Below are 21,716 nucleotides of genomic sequence, written 5' to 3' on the forward strand. Positions count from 1 at the left end.
CCCTTAGGATCAGGGATTTGTGGAGCCCGTTGTCCTCAAAGGCCAATTAAGGTCCTTATATGATGAATCTGGAATTTTCGAAAGCAGTGCTACTTTAAAGGAATAGTTCACTAAAACTTAAAAAATTCACTCTTGTGTCTTTCATTTCTTTTGTACCATTAAATTAAACATTTTGAAGTGCTAAATCTGACTCTTTTAAATCATGGTTCAGAGCAACCATGTCTGTCATGCTCCAGAGATCACAAAAAAAGGTGTTGGTGTCATAAAAGTAGTTAAAAAAGTAATAAATATTATAATTTATCCCATAATTTTCTAAAATATATTATCCTCATAGCTTCAATTTAGTTTCTCATTATCTAGCAAACAACTTTTTTCAAAAATAAATTCTGCACTGTAAAGTTCACTAAAGTGTTAAGTAAACGTTCATTTTTCCTCACTAGCGACACCCAATGAATTTGACAAAAATACTGACTGTTTTCAAACAGGTTTCCTTAACACTCACTCCATCTGCAATTGGTGGGACAAACAGAAAGTTTTTGTAACATCAAACACCCTACACATTTCAGCTTTACCTACTTTACGTTATGAGAATCTTGCCTTTGAAACTACATTTTTAAAGTAGCTTCCCTGAGAGTGTTAATGATAAACAGTAGAGTGGTTTAGACCGCCAGCCGGGGTCGAATCCCACAATGTCGACCTGGTTTGGATAAGCTGACGATCTTTCCTTCTCTCCCCATAGGGTACAGGCAGCCCTGGGATGCAGCTGGACCACAGCTGTAAAGCTTTTGGATCTAAAGTTGCAGCTGTGGTGGGGAGGGTTCCTGGCACCGTGATTTGGTGGATAAACAGAATTGAAAATCACATTGCCAGGGATTTCCACCCCTGCACAGTTCTTCAGGTGCCCCACCTACACCGCCAACCTGACCGGGTGTTTTTGGAGATACTTTAACAACAGACAAAGAACCACAGAGATTTGTCTGAATTAGACTGTCAGAGCTCTTGTTTGCATGTGGCTTAAAGTCAACACTGGCTCTATTTAATTTCCTAATGCACGTTCCTGCTTTTATTGTGCTGGTTTTATCATTCATCAAAATGTACTTGCTCCACCTAGGAAACGATTTTACTTTAATCAGCAGAGAATGACTATTACTAATGCTCATACTTATGGAGCCCCTAAAGGGACATGGTGATATAAGATGGGAAGAAAAAATTATATTTCAATGCTCTCGCATTCTCTCCCAAAAAGTTTTGCTTTCCCACAAGAAATGTAGCGTTCATTCGTAAAACTTTTACATTTCCCCGAGAATCTTTGCATTTGCTTGCATAGAACTTTGCAAAGATTCTCGGGGGAACGCAAACATTTTCAGAGTGAACGCAAAGTTTCAAGGAGGAACTCAAAACATTTGTAATTTTTTTTTTTTTTTTTTCCCATTTCATATATTTTTCCATCACCATGTCCCTTTAGGGGCTCCATACATACTTGGAGTTAGTGATTTAAAGGATTAGTTCAGTTTAAAATGAAAATTAGACCAAGCTTTACTCACCCTCAAGCCATCCTAGGTGTATATGACTTTCTTCTTTCTGACGAACCCAATCAGAGTTATATTAATAAATATCCTGACACATCCGAGCTTTATAATGGCAGTGAACTGGACCAAAGAGTATGAAGCTCAAGAAAGTGCATCCATCCATTATAGACGTACTCCACATGGCTCCGGTTGGTTAATAAAGGACTTCTGAAGTGAAGCAATGCATTTGTGTAAGAAAAATATCCATATTTATCAAGTTATAAAGTAAAATATCTAGCTTCTGCCAGACCGCCTTCTGTATTCAACAGAAGCCAGATAATTTACTTTATTAACCCCCCGGAGCCGTGTGGAGCATGTTTATGATGGATGGATGCACTTTCTTGAGTTTTATACTCATTTGACCCATTCACTGCCATTATAAAGCTTAGATGCACCAGGATATTTACTCTGGGGGGTAATGAAAGCCTTCTGAAGTGAAGCGATGCATTTGCTCACCCCCATATTTAACAAGTTATGAAGTAAAATATCTAGCTTCCGCCAGACTGCCTTCTGTATTTAATTTATGAAATTCACTTTTTTCAGCTTCATACTCATTGGTCCCGTTTACTGCCATTATAAAGCTTAGATGCGGTTATTTATTAATATAACTCAGATTGTGTTCATCAGAAAGAAGAAAGTACATGTAGGATGGCTGGAGGGAGAGTAAAGCTTGGGGTAATTTTCATTTTAAAGTGAAATAATCGTCACTAACGCCTAGAATTAATCTTTGGTTGATTACTTTTCTAAGAAAACTTACTTGCAACTTGTTTTTGTGCAAAAATGTGCAAAACAAAAAAAAATCCCAGGAGGAACCAAAGTAAAGGCCCGTTCACACAAACTATAATGATAACGTTTTAAAAAATCGTTCTAAATTTGAAAGAATAGCCCACACCACAACTATAAAGATTAGGGCACAGAGGAACAACGCCATTGGAATCACTTTAAGAATTTTTTTTTCCAGCTGATGAATGATAAAAACATTGACAGCCAATCAGAATCCATCCTGCTTTAAAGAGCTTGAAAATGAGAAAACTGCAGCATGCGCTTAACGTTAATGTGCGTTGGTGTAGACGCTAATATAGTTATTGTTAAAGTTATCATCACTGGTGTGAACGGGCCTTAAAGAGACAAACGCCACTTCAGAAAATGTAAAACTCTTTTTACATGGCGCTTGCTGCAACATATTGAGATTCAGTCTTTGTTTATGCAACCTCTTTGGCATTTAGTTCATGTGAGTGCAACTGCTTGGTATGTTTTTCAGTCTCAATAACACAAACAGTGACTCATCGTTCTGGAAATATCATGTTTCCTCAGGAATGACAGATAATGGCTTACTGGAATATCGGCGAAGGCAAAAGGGCATCTGGCAAGTTTCATAAAAAATGGAGACGCAAACCATGCTTGACACCCACAGCGCTTAGGACTGTTATCAGACGGTGCATGATTGACTGAAAAATCCAGAACAGTCCCAAAGCCTTCACAACAGCTTCAATGGGGAAGATACTGACATTTTTTTATTCAAACCTAGAGTTCTAAATTATTTGTGCAAAGTCACAATGACTGGGCGGGTATAATTACCCAAGATGCACCGTGTTTCTAGCTAATACCCCTCATTCGGTCGCACCCTTTCCATCTTGAAGTTGGTCCATCAGGTCATCACTTGCTCAAGGCACAGAGCTTAGCTAATTGGTGAGCATTGATCCCTTAAGAATACTGTTCACAGTGGCTAAGTTCAGTGCCTGAAGTGAACTGTATGACGGTATGTGTACAGGGAAATCCACCCGTCCCATCATGGTCAGGTGATGTCCACCTACTTGCTCTGGCATTAAAGTAAGTCCGGGCAGGAACTGGGCGTAATGAAGGGTGGGATGCCAGTAAATGTGAAACCAGTTAGGACACGCAAGCAAATGAGGCAGGTTAAGCTCTTAGATCCATGGTCTGAATACTGTTAGCTGAGATGGATGAGGCAAATGTGTCAGGCTTTCATTTCACAGCGGAGCTTCTGACCACTTTGTCGAACTCAATGGAAGCACTGGCACACAAAGTTAAAGTCCATTTAGACCAGTTCTTGTATGTTAGTAAATTCACTCCAGTCATTAAAAAGCAGAAAGGTGTAGATGTTCCAGGAAAGCAGGGGCAGCGGTTGCGCTACAACGAATCATTATCCGTCACTTTGATGGACTTAGTTCAGCTCTATTTGTATTGTTTTCCTAAATCCAGCCTTGTATGGTGGTTATTTGTGCAGCATTGATGATAATTTAGGCCTCTATCTTTTTGGTTGTCTATAGAGTGCAATATTGCCTCAGCGGTAGTATTTTTCCTTTCAGTTTTCTCATAGGGATTTTAAAAAGTCTTTGTTAAAGAGTTATAAGCCATGAACCAAGCCAATCAGCTATGAGGTGAATCACAACACTACAAACTATGTTTTGATGACAAAAACACAAACACTGTAAAAAATCAAAAGTTGAGAAAACTCAATAGTTTATGGCAACAAACTTCAGCAGATTTTTGTATGAACTGAATACAAGAAGTTGAGAAAACTCAAAAATTTGCTGATGTTTGTTGCCTTAAACTTTTAAGTTTTCTCAACTTTTACAGTGAGGTACTAGATGGCTTGTCATGGCTATAGTGAGGGAAAGAACTACAATCCCATGAAGCATTGCGAACAGCATAATGAATTTAAAAATGATGGAGAAATATAACATTTTTAAGTTTATTGTACAAAATATGCGCGTATATATACACATATTTAAGTATTTTAAGCAAGCGAATGCAGTGCTTTATGTGAGTGGGTGGGGATAAAACGTTTGTGGCTCTTTTTGCTTTTTCGACTCTGATTGGTGGAATTTTCTGTACAGCATCATGGGTTATGTAGTTTTTTACCATGAATTTCACTGATAAACATTTATTTTAAAAAATAAGTTGAAATAATATGGACTGGCAGCTTCAGAAGAAGCAAATACCATTGATTAATAACCTCGTAGCTTACAATAAGGCTGTCTTTAAAGGTTTACAAGTTATTGTTAAAAATTTATTTCCCTATGGAGAAAATGAATGGAGTTTTCCAGAACTCGACTGTTGCACTCTGTCAAGTTTAAAATTTATAAAGAGTGGGATTTGACAAAAAAATGGAAGTCAATACAGATTTAAAGACATTGGACTATAGATAAGTGTTTCCACCTTTATAAATCCCTGTTTGTTCCTCACTTTTGACATCGGATGAAATCCATGGATTTAAGGACCAACTTGAATGCATGTGAAATCTGCTTGGGGAAATATTTCGCACTCACGCTAAATTCCTGATCGCATGGACTTCTACTAAATTGATTGGATTTCGCCCATGAAAATTCACCAAACAATGATAAATGTGTCCGTTTATGAGAACAAAATGGGAACAGACGTGCAGGTGTGTAGGGTTGTCGGTGAAGGCATTTGCTCTTGCCTATTGCCAGCTGTAATAACTGCACTTTTAACCTTTAATTAACTGCAAATTGGGGTCAGAGTCTTTGCAAACAAGGCGTAGTGTCGTGACCATCCCTGCAACTTGTCCAGGCAAATCCTCACAGATCATTTGAATAATCGCGATGGTGTGGTTTTGATGAAACGACTGAGGGCTGTGCCTTCTTGTGCCTGCTGAACTGGTATCAGTGTGCTGATTGAGTGCTGGCTCAGTTCAGCAGGAACAGGAGTGAAGTCCTAAACGCCACTGCTTTACTCTCCTCCAATCTGAATTCAGCATTCTTCAGCATCCTCCAATCAGCATTAAGTGTCCTTTACTCTAGTCCAATCAGCATGAAGTGTGCTTCTCTTCAACTTCATCTGTCATCAGTGAATATAAAACATGTTTTCCAAACGAGCCGACCTTGATAAAATATGAATGGTTTACCATTAGAAGTCAAGGCATTGCGGATAATGGATTTTTTGCATACTGATTAAAGCCATATCTGTATTTTTAGCATTGCATTCTGTTCTCAGCACAAGCACGGCCATGGGAGCACAAAATATCGAGATCTTTCAGTGTTCCTGCTGAAATGTATGAAGATGTATGTTGAGCAGGTTTTCCCTCATATTCGCTGCGCTTCAAAAACTGCCTGCAGTGTCTCTGCGTGTTAAAGATAGTTAAAATGAATTACGGCAAGAGCCTTATTTTAGGTCGCGCTGTCATCTCCTTTTACACGTATAAAAAATGGAAGGCTTCAGGTAGATCATAAATCTACCTCAGTCTGTTAACTTTCTGCAGTCTAACTTTGGCTTTTCCTTTTTTGCATCGCAACAGAGCTGCTCCTGTAACCATTAAGGAAAAGACTGGACGTGCTTTTCATACTGTTGCAATATTATTACTAGGGTTTTCAGAGTGTTAGAGTATCATAAAATACTACTTAGAAGAAAAAAAAGCTGCAAAATTTGATTGCTTCTTGATCCCTGATCTACTGTATAGCATCTATATAGGATAGTTTCCATATATATTGCAGGTCTTGCAGCCTTACTTGAACCGCTCTCCTCAGTCCGCAGCATTGACAGCTACTTGGAAAGATTTGTGCTACTCAGAAACAATTATAGGTCATAAACGCATCAGTGGGAAGGAGCTGCAGGGATGAAAGCTGAAAGCCTCTTATTTTAGTTTCACAGCAATGTCGGACTCCTTTTATCATGCATTGCAGAGACTGACCAGATTTCGTGACGTGGCCTCCTTAAGTTGTTTGATATTGTTTTGTTCCCTCCGCCACCATGTAGTCAGTGTGTTTGCGGTCCAGACCAGAGCTGTGCGCTTTATAATTGGTTTAACTTGAACAAGACCAGCTGTGCAATAAAGCAGCAAAGCCGTGTGAAGAAACCCACAGCACCGGGCGTCCGTAGATCCTTCTGGGTCACGGTCCAGGCAGCGCATGCGGAAAAGGATTTCACATCTGTGCTGAATGTAAGTGGTTGTAATGTATTTATTAAAATACAATTTAAAGACATGTTGATACCACATGAATGCCTGTGAGGTCCTCGTGCCACAGATGAACTGTCTTCCAATCAGCTTGCAGTGTGCTACTATCCCCCAGTCAACAAGCAGTACCCCTTACTCTCTTCGAATCAGTATGCAGCATGTTTTCCTGTCCTCCAATCAGTATGCAGACACTATTTATTGCATTTGGGTCATTGACGAATTTGGTTTTTAAAAGTGTAAAAAATATATAATGGATTTTGAAGTTTTATTAAAGTTGCAATATGTAAGATTTTTGCAGTAAAATATCCAAAAACCACTAGGCCAGTGTTATATATTTTGTTCACTTGAGTACTTACAATATCTCAAATGTTTCCAACTATTTGTAAATCCTGAGAAAATTGCAGTTTTAACCAAGGCTCCGGGACATGTGAGGAGTCGCCTGTCAATTGCGTCATACCCGCGGTTTCCGGTTTTATTTTGTAGAAACCATGGAAACACCAAAGACGCTTTAATATATTACATGTTTTAATAGACAAGAGAACAACTATTTTAATATATTTATAGACAGAAAATTAATTATTGTTATATAGCTCAACATGTTTAGTCTTATTGTTGATTTTTTTCAAATACCATGCTTTACCATGCCCATGAAAAACACTATTTTGTGAAGTAGCTAATATAGCATAATCAGATTTTATTTTTTGCAGCTTTATTTTTTACTTTTTGCAGCTTTATTTTTAGTAACAGTAATACAGCATTTTCTCCATCATACGTTTTAAAATTAATTGCATGCCATTTATCAACACAAGCCATCCAGCATTTAATATGATATTGTAATATTGATCTATCTTACTGCAGTGTGTAACAGTGTTTCACAGCCGCCGAGGGAATGCACAGAGTAACGTTATAACATCATTTTCAACACACTCAAATGTATCTAATATGATAAACAGAGCTGTGTTACCTCATACTTTACCTCTAACAGCGGCATAATAAAAGTCCTGCTGCTTGTGAGGTGTGTGTTGATCAATCGCTCCAGCTCCTCGTTCAGCTCCACAACACTCGGTCCTGCTCTGCTTCATACTGTAATGTTAATAATCGCATCCATGAACATGATTTCTGCCCGAGTCCAATCCCTATTATTTTCCACCGGCTGTGAGGTGAAGACCACATTCCGCGCTCAAACTTGGCGTCATCAAGCTACGCCTTTGTTTTGAATAGGCCTCTAGTGGACAGGACATTTTACATATTTCACCTTTAAGTTTTAACAATGAGATTATGTGGATTTTATAATCAATTAATGCTGCTTTTGTCATTTTTTACAAGATGGACAAAATTTGTCACCAACAAAAAATCATTCGGTTTAACCAAAATTTCGGTTTTACCGAATGACAATATTTTCAAACAATGTTAACAGGCTGATATCTAGCTAGCAAAAGGACAATCAAACATTTTATATTTAGTAAGTTTTTAAAAGTTCAACATTTTTCATGTTTTATAGCGGTTGTACCAAATTACCTGATGTTTCGGGACATGCCTATGAGCAAGTGAAAACATGAATTTTTAGACTTGGTTACTTTGCTTCACGACCAAGTGGTCCTTTGTAGGCGTCTGAATGATGTCACATCCTGTCACATGATACAGGATATATTGGTTACTCCAAATGACACCAATGAAGTTAATTTTTCCGGACATTCTTTCTCATAACAAAGCAATGACTTCTACACATAATTTTAATACCATTTTGCACTATATGTTTATATATGATGTTATAAAATCATGCCAGAATAAAAAAAATATGCATTTATTACATTTTTAGATATTTTAATCACAAACGAAATGGCTGTATTGGACTTTGGACGGTGAAACCGAATGACCTTTTCACACTTCAAAATCTTTAAAATACCTTTATATGTAGCAAAATATAATTAAAACCTTTTGGATTCAACAAAGAGATCTAGTTGTACTACCTTACATACTTTGGATGTCATATCTTTGTTTTTTATTATTATTATTAAGGCCTCTGGACAGAAAAAATGACCCGTCACGTCACTGACCCATTTGCAGAAGTTTTCTCAGGCAACAACTGGGTTAATTTTCTCCTCTAGGATCTCTCAAACAAGTTAAATCATGTTGCAACTGAATAATAAACACAATTAGTTTCTTGTTCAGCAGACTCTTGTCCTAAAGGGAAGAATCATAGTTATATTACCCAGAGCCAGTTTCACATCAGTGAAATTAAATGCAAATCACAACAATCACCAGGGAACATGTTAATCTAATCTGTTGGTTGCATCTGATTTATTCACAAGCATTAAAACTACATGTTTCTCTCAATTAAAAGATATTAGACCATGAGAACGTTGTGTTTGCCTTTATTTCTGCTCTGAATTGTCAGTTAACGGTAATAATGAATTAATTTGCATAGACTGTGAATGGTTTGAATTGCTAGCAAGCTAACCAGCTACAAATGTGCAGACACCCGATCCCAGCCAGGACCCTCCGAGAATGTCATTATCTGTCTGCAGAACACCTGGAGGCGACGCGCAGTAATCACGCAGGGCGGGTAGGTTTGTCTGCACGCAACCCTTTGTGCCCTCTATCATGAGAAGAACATAAATCCATATTTCCTTCAAGACGTCATTCAGTCGTAAACTAAACTGTAATCATCACAGGAACGTGTTTAAGGTGGCATTTTTAGGTCAGTTCACACCCTGAACGATGACTGCATTAGCGTCGACACCAATGGACAATACCGTTCTGTTTATTAAAAGCGCGCGCTGCTGTTATGTAATCCGAAGATTTAAATGCTCGCGCTCATGAAGTCCGGTGGATTCTGATTGGCTGTCATCAGCTGAGGAAAAATCGTTATGAAAATGTTTCTAATGATACGTCTGCTTTGTGTCACCATCGTTAAAGTTATACATTTGGCAGACACTTTTATCCGAAGCGACTTGCATTGCAGGGAAAGCAAGAACTCATTAAATGTGTAGGCCTACTTTGAATGCAACGGGTCGCACTGAATAAAGGCTCTTCCAAACACATAAATCTAAATGTGTACTGTCTCTTTTCATAAAAATAGAATGATTATAATTATATAGATTACAGTTGTCGTCCATGATGTAAACAGGCATTTATGATGTTAATTCCTGACTTTGTGTAGGGGTGAGGCAGGTAAATTGGGACACTTTTTGTTAAAACGTGTAATTTAGATACCTAGATGTTTTTTTGGGGGGTTGTTTTTCTTTATTAGTCTACTTTTGTTAAGTTTAAAATCAAGCTATAATATTTCAATGTGAATGCAGTGTGTTAATTGCAAAGTTATATACCAAAAAACATTTTGAGGTCATGCTATCCCGACAAATTTATTTTCAGGTAAAGTTGCCGGGCCAGCTGGTTTGGTAAAGAGGTAAAGTATACTGTTTATTAATTAAAAACACATGATTTATCAACACATTATAAAACAATTGATCCTTCACCTGGAGTTTGATTGACAGGTGATCTAACCAATCATAACACAGAGTCCGTCCTTATGCCCGACAAAGCAGTCAGGAGAGTTAGATTAACGTTGGTGGACTTGAACTTGAAAAATGGTGTGTGCTGAAGTCTTTCCACAGTTAAAACAACATTTTTTCTGATGTTCATTCATGTTTATTTGAAATTAACTTGTAGAAAGAGATGATCGGTTCATGAGCCGCTTGAACTGAGGTGCTACTGCGATCTGTCACGACACATCGAAAGAGCCACAAAACCTTATTGTTTAAATTTCTTTAAAATTTGAGACTTTGTTTCATATCAAAAGTAACCTGCTCTGTCTTGTCTGTCAAAGTGTTGTCCTCTTTGCTCCACAATACATTTTTGAATGTGTGAGATCACGATGTGTGGCGTGAGAGCGGCATGGCTTGTCGGACGTAGCAACAGTAACTAAAGGGGGCGGGTCTTTGCGAACGGTCAATTCAACAACATATTTAACAAACCTAAAAGCATATAATAGCCTATAGGCTATGAATAAAATTAACCAGTTCATTCAATGTATGTGTAAAATTCAAAACAACTGATAGAAAGTGTTGTGTTGACATTAAATTTGATGAAATCTGAATATCAGAATATTCAGAAATCAGAATATGGATGAAAATGAACTCTTAACACATTCAGCCAGCAATAGTGGGCCAGCAATATTTAAACACAAGAAAACTAACAAAATTGTAAACATTTTATTCTTAGCATTTTATTTCCTGTTAACTGTACTAACAGACAAAACAGGAACTGTCACAATAATATTTTTTTGCATTTAGTGAGCAGCCTTTTAAGTTAGAAAATAAAATCTTATGTCAGTGTGTTTTCTACTTTTAACCATCAGGATGTCCTCCTTTGAGGTGTGGCCACACCCACCAGTTTCATATCGCACAGTACATTTAGCACAGTACGATCAAACTTAACCGGCCAACTTTACCATACAAGTGCACATTAGTAAACAGCTTATTGCATAAATTCATCACAAACAGACTTCAAGTATGTGTCACTCAGGGGCATTTTGAGTCCAAATCTATTGTTTGTGTATATTTCCCTAAGTATTTAAGTAAACTACTACAGCTAATATGCTAGCGTTTCTTCAGGAAACGTTACTCATATGATTCCCTTACATTTGTTAACATGTAGGTTACACCTTTTAATATAATCTCTGGCCATATTAATTTCTTCCATCCACTGTGCATTTCCTCCAATTGCTGTATGTATTGTCCAGATGGGTTTAAGATGGGCTGTCATGTTATTTTTGGAGGGCTGTGGTTTCCAATGTACACTAAAGGGTTTTTTGTTGTTGTTGTTTTTAGATTCTCGAATGCTGGGGTGGATTTCAAAATGTGGATCTTTACATAAATCTGAATGTATCAAATCACAATCCTGAAGTTTTGTCCTCTAAACCTTAACCCGAATCACTGAGTATCTTTTGTGAATCAAGTGAATATTATTGTGTAAATGTTATGTATTATTATTATTATTATTATTAATAAATGAGCTTAGTTCGAGGTGTTTGAAATGAAAATAGGCTACCTGATGCCCTTTGCAGTCTTGAAGCGTATATATACATATATTGTCTCCCTCTTGTGTTCAATGAATGATATTGACTGAAAATCTTCAAGAAATCTTGCAGCACAAATAGCAATCAATGCATTTTTATTTGCTTAACACAATTTCAACAGTGCATACACTTAAAATATTGCCCTGAAAACTTTAAAACAGTTTTACAAGTGCATGTACAAAATATACGTGCAATATGAAAATATACTTTTTATATATTTAAATTATAATATTTATATTACTTTTACATTCTTGTAGAAAACAATAAAAAGGCAGTTTCTATTTGAGAATCTTACAGTTCTGATTGCATTGCTTTCAGCTCAAATTCCTCAAGCTGAATGATTTTTTTGTTAGTTTTTAATGTTTTTGTTGCACAGCTGCTCACATTTAAAGTCCCTTCTGCATGATTTGACTTCAGCACAGAAACTCACACCAGCTGACGTTTAACCCACAACAACTGAACCAGCCCTGAAGCCACAATGATGGAGAGTTTGAGGAGGTGCAGTTCCTGTGGCGAAGGTGAAACACACCTGCCCATCACGGCCTAACCGCTTGATGCAGATAAACAAGAAGTGGTGGAGCTGAGGCGTGTTTTCTTGCCGTTCCTCAGTTCGGGTGGAGGGCTGGTGCTCAGGTTTCGCACCTTGCTGAAGCTGTTGCGCAAGCTGCTGTGTCGACTCCCTGAAGTACTGGAGGTCTCCTTGGACATGAAAGTCTTGGGGTCGCACAGTCCCGCCTTCAGACAGCAGCAGCACAGGAGCGACGCGATGGCTTTGCGCAGCTCCAGGCTGCCAAATGAGTAAATGAGCGGGTTCATGGCGGAGTTGAGCACGGCTAGGGCGATGACCCATTCGGGATTATAGAGCGTACTGCAATTGCGAGAGTAGCAGAAGAAGTCCACCAACAGGAGGACGAACAAAGGTCCCCAACACACCATGAAAACTCCCACGATGGAGATGACAGCCTTCAGGAGGCGCAGCGAACGCTTGCATTTGCGTACCGATGTCACCTCTGTGCTGCTGCGGACGTGGCAGTAGATTGCAAAATAAAGTGCGCCAATTGTGAGCAGGATTATGAAGAAGATGACTAGGGCGAATAAGATGTAGCCCTTGGAGTAGAGCGGTAGAAGTGTAGAGCAACTTCTCAGGTCGCAAACACAGTTCCAGCCCATCAGTGGAAGGAAGCCAATTATTAAGGCTGTTATCCAGCACAGCCCAACCATTATGTAGATTCGGTAAGTCTTTGTGGCGGTTTTCTGGTGGACAGGCTTCATCATAGTGGCATAGCGCTCGACGGCAATCAAGAGCAGGCTGAATATGGACGCCGCCAATGCTACAAACAAAAGTCCTTCACGGAACAACCACAGAACTGGGCTTAATTTGAAGGTGCGTTCGCCGGACATGTAGATGTTGACCACGTAGGCGGAGCCCGTCAATAGGTCGCTCAGTGCGATGTTGGCGATGCAGATGAATATCCAGCGACGACGCATGCGCATGCGGAAGAGCACTGCCAACAGCACCATGAGGTTCTCCAGGATGATGAAGACGCTGAAGCACAGGAACAAGACGGTGACAGCGCTGATGCCGCTCTTCGAGGGCTTGCGGTGTTGGAGGCGCCCCGTGAAGTTGTAATGCCCCAGGATGAGATTGTTGCTAGTCCAGTTGTACATGTCTGGGCAGGAAGAGGCGGAGCTGAAAGAACGTAGGACCTCCATGGTGTGAACGGCAGGAGCGTGGAGTTGAATCTCACTGGGGTCGATTCGGATGTCGATGCAATCGGACTCCAGGCAATCAGACTCCGGCTCCTTGGGAATAAGTCCTGAATATTCTTTCCCTCTCGGAATAACCTGGTGGGAAAACGGTTTGTTCAACAAAGTTCAGTTTTATTGGGTTTGTGAATTGAATAAAATCAAAAGTTTAAAATTTTGGCATGCACTATTAAAAATAAAGGTTCCAAAATGGGGTTTTTATAGAGGAAACACATTGGGTTCCCCAAAGATACTTTCAGTGCACAGTTCTTAAAATAACCATTCTCTTCTTATCAGAGCATTTTAATAATCTGAAGAATGTTTTTCCACTTTAAAAAATATTTTGTGTAATGCAAAGTTTCCACACTCTTAAAAATAAAGATTCCAAAATGGTGTTTCTGCAGCGATGCCATAGAACAACCAAGATCCTTTAAGTAAAAATTCTTAAAATAACCCTTTTTCTTCTTTCTGTGAAGAACTTTAATAATAGAAAGAACCTTTAGTGGAATGGAAAGTTTCCATGGATGTTAATGATTCTTCATGGAACCACAAATGCCCCAAAAAAAAAGAATCTGTATTTTTAAGAGTGCATGCTATGATTTTGTTAATCCAGGAACGCATCCTACTTGGTAAAACCTTGCTAACGTGGGATTATAAAAGTCCACCTGTCTTTCGAAGTGGCTTCACACTACAGGGACAGTCCCGCTGCAAGCATCTTGCTTAAGTGCACAATGGTGTCATCGCAGAAACTACTATTTGCGGCGCCTGTTTCGGTTACCAGATTTTTAACCGCCAGATTACACCACCGCCCACAAAATATAGAATAATGATGAGAATAGTAAAGAATAATTGGTAGCACTTTACAATAAGGTTCATTAGTTAACTACATTAGTTAAAATTAACTAATAATGAACTGCACTTATACAGCATTTATTAATCTTTGTTAATGTTAATTCCGACATTTACTAATACATTAAAATCTTGTTAACATTAATTAATGCACTGTGAACTAACATGAACAAACAATGAACAACTGTATTTTCATTAACTAACGTTAACGAAGGTTAGTATATACAGTTACAAATGTATTCTTTGTTAGTTCATGTTAGTTAATACATTAATGTTTAACTAATGAACATTATAGTAAAGTGTTATCGAATAATTAAATTATTTTAAATAAACTTTTTTTATGTAGTTCTAAAAATGTTATTTTAGAAGTAAACTCTTCTTGAGCTTGACCTAATTTAATCTCCGCACGTGTACTGTACATTTAAATATCTAGTTTCACTACTGCTCTTGTGGTTAAGAGGGTAATTCAGCGTGGAATGTTTAAAGAGCCAACACATGCAATAAATCAATCAATCAATCAATAAACAAATAAATATTTTAAATGTTTAATTTAAATGCACTAATTGTGTGGTTCATGTTAAATCAATACAATGAAGTTTTAATCTCAATATAAATGCAAAAACTTACTGTTCAAATTACTACTAAATAATTTTCAAGACTTTTAATAAATTAATATATAAATTAATATATTATATATATAATATATAAATTAATATATATATATATAATTTTAAAAAAGTCAAAAATGTTTCTTAAATAAAAACAAAGGACATATTTTGCTCTTAACTCACCTCTTATTAGTGATGCTGGTGTAACTGGTATTGAGCCATGCTCTGATGCTGAAAGCGCGAGCGCTGGGTCTCTGAACCATTATATACCATGCAGTAACAAGGAAGGAAGCATTCTTGCAGATATCTGACACACCCAATGGAGAAAGCAGAAAAATTCGAAGTTTCTACAATGTTTCTAAAAATGCACAATTGTGACATTTTCCCAGAAAGTGGGAAAGTGGCCATGAGAAAAATAATTTGGCACTGCATGCAATACGATTTGGTAATGCATATAATACATATTGGGGAAGATTTGTCATCTATGTGAATGCTATCTGCACGGCCTGCAAAAAAATACATAGTGAAATATAATAAAGAAATAAATCATTAAAAATAAAAATGCATAGGCCTACTTGAAAAATAATTATAAAATACAAGCAATATTAAATGCATATAAAAAAAAAAAAAAATATATAAACATAATGGCTTCAATTTATTAAACAATTTACAATATTATATCTGCAATAAAATATTAACTGCAACAAATGAACAACGATTACTACTACTACAGGAAGCCACTGTGCCAGTGTCTACTCCGCACGTGTTGCAGTAATGAAAACATTTTGCAAGACCATTTAAATACACTGATGCTCTACACATTTTCTTACAACAGCTCTGATGTTGCTTTAACTGATATTTCTCAGAAGCCAGTCAGCAAACAGGAAGATGACCTAGTAAAAGTGGCCTCCTCCCTTGCTGTTTTCAGTTCACCTCATCCAGCTGGGTGGAAACACACACACACACAGACACACAGACACACACACACACACACACACACACTTTACAAACCTTGATCAGTTACATGTCTGTTTAATATACATTTTCAATTAACAAATTTAGCTGATTTATCCTAAATTTTCAAATACTAACAAGAGAATGCTTGCCGATCATAAATATTTTGGATGTGCAATGATCCATTGCATTCTTCATAATGTTCTATATATATATATATATATATATATATATATATATATATTATATCACCTGTTATAAAGTAGAAACTTAAGGGTTTTTTTTTTTTTTTCCATTTACTTTTGGACAATCCAGAATGAAAACAATCTGATCTGGTCCCCTTTTGTCTATGCATCATTTCTTCACTGTCTCCTGAAACTATTTTAAATCATCTGAGTAGAATCACGCAGTTTCATTTTACGCAGTTTCTTTTCTTCATTTCTGTTTTGTATTATACCATCCAGTAAATGTTGGGGTAGGATAAAGGAGGGGGGACTTCTGAAACTACCACATCCTGAGGTAAGAAACAACACCCTTCACAGTTGCCAACGCCCTCCCGACACTTGCACACTGAAAATAAAAAATGTGTTATCAGAGAAAGCCACAAAAAAGCAAAAGTGTGTCACTATTAAGCGCGATCACGTCAGCAGAAACTGAACCTGCGTGATAAACAAGTTGTTTACAGCTTCAGGAGACATTCAAGCTGCACACCAAGCAAAAATGCTTTAAAACCTGTTGATAACTAACACCAGGGATGATAACTATAATGATAATTATGAAGATGAATTATAATTATAATTATAAAAGAATAGCAGAGTCTACACACATGGAAACTCTCTGAAATACACCAATCTTCGGATGCACTTGACTGAATTTATGTTTCACAGGATCTTTTGAAGTAAAAACATAGGAATTTCATAACAAAATGTTTTAAATGCATACGTTGTAGTGGATAGTGAAGGAGAAGCATCATGAAGTGCTCGGCACACATGTTCCTCCTTTGATCATGTTTAAAAGCATCCCAGGATGCAGTTCAGTTCAGTTCATCTTTATGAAATTGGTGATGAATGTCTAAAGTGAGCACAGCTGGAATCTGGACAAAGAAAAAAAATGTTTTTAATCAAATGCTTTTAAATGAAAATGAAATATACAACAAAGAGTGAACTGTGTAGAAAGCTTTTGAAAAGTAGGCCATTCTTATAGACACCTTCATTTAGTTAATTAAAGGCACAATATGTAAAGTTTCGCCACTAGAGGTCGCCTTCAAAACAAAGGCGTAGCTTGATGACGGCAAGATTTTGTGCAGAATCTTGAGAGATGTTGTCTTCACCTCACAGCCGGTGGAAAAGAATCAGGATGGGACTCAGGAAGAAATCATGTTCATGGATGAGATTATTAAAGGGGGGGTTTAATGCTATTTCATGCATTCTGACTTATTTACACTGTTAAAGAGTTGGATTCTCTTGCTAAACATGGCCAAAGTTTCAAAAAATTAGTTGGACGTATGACGGAGTATTTATGTGCCAGATAAACTACTTCAGACCTGTATTACGTAATAAAGGGTGGAATTCCTTGTACGGGCACTTCTTCCGGAAGAGTGCGCGCACGCACATTAACCAGAACAAGAGAGCAAGAGCACGCCCATCAATGCACTTCATTTGGGTTATAGAAGTCGTCAGCGCTGCACAGGACTTGCTCGAGAAAGAATTTATCACTTTGTTTTTAGACCATGAAATCAACAATTCAAAGATAACCTTGCTTCCCAAAGATCCCAGCGTTAAGTGGAGCTGAGAGATTTGTGCTCACGCATTACATTGATGCGCTCTTGACATTTGTCATTAAAGTAACCACAGAAACCGCCTTAAATTAACTATCAAAATAAGGATAAATTCGTGTCTGAAAGTTGCAATCAATTTTTTATTAGTTCAAATGAATAGAGAATATCTTGTGTTTTCCATGGCTGCTCGAGCCCTCAGGATCGGCGCTTATGGTTTTATAAACAAGGCCCAGTTCGACGCTGGATTTACAGATCGTTTGAAACTGAAAGATGGAGCGGTCACAGAGATAATGATCCCGGTCATGAGTCGGAACTGTAGGTGGTGAGTAAAACTGCATCAAATGTCTGTTTTGTTGGCAGTCGGCACGCAAGTGCATATGATGTAAACAACACAAATGTATAATGAATTAAAAGTTATCCATGGATAATATGATGGTGTATTGTGTGTGTTTAAATACATTTGTTTAGCTAGCCATTGATACACTATATTGCCAAAAGTATTGGGATACCCCTCCAAATCATTGAATTCAGGTGTTTCAATCACTTCCATGGCCATCGGTGTATAAAATCAAGCACCTAGGCATACAGACTCCTTCTACAAACATTTGTGAACGAATGGGTCGTTCTCAGGAGCTCAGAGAATTTAAGCATGGTACCTTGATAGGTTGCCACTGTGCAATAAGTCCATTCGTGAAATTTCCTCACTACTAAATTATTCCACGGTCAACTGTTAGTGGTATCATAACAAAGTGGAAGCAATGGACCCTTCGCTAAGGCACGCCCGAAAACCGCCACAGGCCAATCGTGGTTTAGCAACCGTTACTAGGCGCAGGAGGTCTGTCAAGCTTTCGAGCGACGGAACATGCCGAAGCGTTGTGCTTATGGATTGTGTTAATCTGATACCCGGTATCCTAACAGTTTAGACGGGGTGGTGGAATTTTTTTCCCTTCTCGAAACCTAAAACCCAAGGGGAGAAGTGCCGGTGTTCTGACAATTTGTGCTACCCTGTCAGATTTTACTACCTCCCATTGAAACAGTGGGTAACGTTAGCAAAATCTGAAAAATGCTAACGTCAGATCAGATTGTGCTTCCAGCGTGATATTAACGTGGTTTATGGCTTTATTAACACCTACCCTTAACAATAATGCAAGTACAGTAATTGTGTGTTATTTATCATGACGACAATGATGTAATATTGATGTATGCATATGCAGTAAGTCCAGGTAGGTTAGCTAGCTAGCTAACTCAGCACGTCGTTGCTTGGAAATAATGACGGTTCTTTGTTCATAATGCATATAACGTATTTTAACGTGAAATAATATGATTAAAGGCAAGACGGAGTAACGTTAGCCTGGCGTGCTAAAAATATAAGCGGGAGAATGTTATCATTGCAAAGTGGTCAGGCTAACGTCTTGTGTTTATTCCACAAGACTTATGGATAAGCTGTTTGATTTATAATTATTAGGTTATTTTCACAAATTTCACTTAACCTGCTGTGGATGAACAAAGCTTTTCCTCAATAAACTGTGTGTTTCCCATTTGAATGGTCAGCTTATGAGGCGGCTGCTGCTCGCGCTCGGAGCTTTAGCTTCAATTTTGATCAAATTATTTTCTAATCGGTTGCATATTATGTCGTGGATATATCCCTCGACTTGCCAGGCTCGAAAGCTTGACAGGCGTAGCAACAGTAACTAAGGAGGGCGGGGCTTAGCGAAGGGTCCATTGGGAACAACAGCAACTCAGCCACGAAGTGGTAGGCCACGTAAAATCACAGAGCAGTGTAAGGCACACAGTGCGCAGAAGTCGCCAACTTTCTGCTGAGTCAATAGCTACAGACCTCTAAACTTCGTGTGACCTTCAGATTAGCTCAAGAACAGTGCGTAGAGAGCTTAATGGAATGGGTTTCCAAGGCCGAGCAGCTGCATCCAAGCCTTACATCACCAAGTGCAATGCAAAGTGTTGGATGCAGTGGTGTAAAGCACGCCGCCACTGGACTCTAGAGGATGGAGACGTGTTCTCTGGAGTGACCAATCACGCTTCTCTGTCTAGCAATCTGATGGACGAGTCTGGGTACTTGGTACTTGCCTGACTGCATTGTGCCAAGGGCAAAGTTTGGTGGAGGGGGCATTATTGTGTGGGGTTGTTTTTCAGCGGTTGGGCTTGGCCCCTTAGTTCCAGTGAAAGGAACTCTTAATGCTTCAGCATACCAAGACATTTTGGACAATTTCATGCTCCCAACTTTGTGGGAACAGTTTGGGGATGGCCCCTTCCTCATGACTGCGCACAAAGCAAGGTCCATAAAGACATGGATTAGTGAGTTTTGTGTGGAGGAACTTGACTGGCCTGCACAGAGTCCTGACCTCAACCCCATAGAACACCTTTGGGATGAATTAGAGCGGAGACTGTGAGCCAGGCCTTCTCGCCAACACCACTGCCTGACCTCACAAATGCGCTTCTAGAAGAATGGTCAAAAATTCCCATAACACACTCCTAAACCTTGTGGAAAGCCTTCCCAGAAGAGTTGAAGCTGTTATAGCTGCAAAGAGTGGTCCAACTCCATATTAAACCCTACGGATTAAGAATGGGATGTCATTAAAGTTCAAGTGGATGTAAAGGCAGGCATCCCAAAACTTTAGGAAATAGCTTCGCTACGCAAAAGCTGCGCATGCTCATCACTCTTTAGCTTCGTCCACGGCATGCCTCCTGTTTTTGGAAAGACTCAGTACAGTGTATCTGTGTATATTTATAAATCTGATAAAACTAAAGACTTTTCGGAGATATGAAGGATCCTATACTACTCTATAGGTACTCAAGATTAACATGAGATTGGCTGAAACTGTGTGTGTTATGTACACTTTAACGTTACTGTAGTATGAAGCAGAGAAGGGCAGAGTGCTGTTGGAGCTGAACAAGGCTGCTGGAGCGATTGCTAATGAGAGACGAGCGTGACACGCTTCGAGAGCAGTGGAGCTTTTAATGTGCTGCAGTCACCGCTTCCACTTCTTCCGGTCAAGCATATGTGGGGTAAAGCAGCGCTGTTTATCAGATACATTCAAGTGTGTTGAAAATGATGTTATAACGTTACTCTGAGCGTTCGCTCGGCGGCTGATGTGAGACACTTGTTGCACACTGCAGTAAGATCGATCGATTTTAGAATATCATAGAAATAAATGCTGGATGGCTTGTGTTGATAAATGGCATGCAATTCATTTTAAAACATTGTATGATGGAGAAAATGCTGTATTACTGTTACTAAAAATAAAGCTGCATCTGATTATGCTATGTTAGCTACTTGGTGAAAACATGAATCAAGAAAATAATGTTCAAACAATAAGACAAAACATGTTGAGCTATATAACAATAATTAGTTTTCTGTCTATAAATGTATCCAAACAGTTGTTCCATTGTCTAATAAAACATGTAATATATTAAAGTGTCTTTGGTGTTTCCATGGTTTTTACTAAATAAAATTGAGGGTATCACAGGTGATGACACACGGACACGGTCCATATTCTGGTTAAAATTGCTTATTTCTCTGGATTTAAACATTCTTGGGAACATTTGGGATAATGTAAGTACACAAGTCAACAAAATATATAACTGTTCTAGTGATTTTTGGATATTTTATTCCAAAAATCTTACATATTGTGCCTTTATACAAGCAATGTCTGGACTGACAGACTTGGCATTGTTCAGTATCTAAATTTCTACTGACATCTAGCTGTAGTTTAATGTAATTACTTTTGAGTTTTTCAGACAGGCTGTACTACTCGAATCCAACCACAAGGCTTTGCTCTCTGCTCACCTTTACCAGACAGACAGCTCTTAGAAATCCATATTCCAAACCTCGTTGAGCCTTTTTATTGCCAAAACGCCTGTAGAGTTTAATTTAAATAATGCAAAATAAGTAAGTAATGCAAAAAGTAACGTAACGTAAAAGTAACGGTGCATATGTAAAAATATTATTACAGTAATTAATATTAACAACTGAAATAAATGAAGTAACCTGGTGTCTGGTTGCAGTTCCTTTTCATCCGCCAGGCGTCGCTGTTCTGCATCTGTTTACACGAGAAGTTTTCCTCACTGTGTGTTTGTCGAGATCTACAGCACAAAGCTTTCAGATCACATTCACCATGTCCGTGTTTCCTCTCCGGACTCATATCTCTGTGTTATGTTTTTAAAGAGGTCTCTGGGGTGGAAA

At 38.3% G+C, this 21,716-nt stretch overlaps 1 protein-coding gene across 1 annotated transcript; it reads right to left on the minus strand.

The window, feature by feature from the left end:
- Positions 1–11,659: 11,659 nt before the first annotated feature.
- On the minus strand, positions 11,660–21,661 carry s1pr4 (sphingosine-1-phosphate receptor 4). The gene is given in 6 exon segments (XM_048182368.1): positions 11,660–13,347; positions 13,350–13,426; positions 14,968–15,726; positions 16,681–16,831; positions 21,321–21,390; positions 21,522–21,661. Coding segments are annotated over 3 exon segments (1,380 nt in total). The 5' UTR covers positions 15,048–15,726; positions 16,681–16,831; positions 21,321–21,390; positions 21,522–21,661; the 3' UTR covers positions 11,660–12,124.
- Positions 21,662–21,716: the final 55 nt, after the last annotated feature.

The sequence above is a fragment of the Megalobrama amblycephala genome, linkage group LG2 (assembly GCF_018812025.1).
Source record: "Megalobrama amblycephala isolate DHTTF-2021 linkage group LG2, ASM1881202v1, whole genome shotgun sequence".
In the NCBI taxonomy this organism is placed as follows: Eukaryota; Metazoa; Chordata; class Actinopteri; order Cypriniformes; family Xenocyprididae; genus Megalobrama; species Megalobrama amblycephala.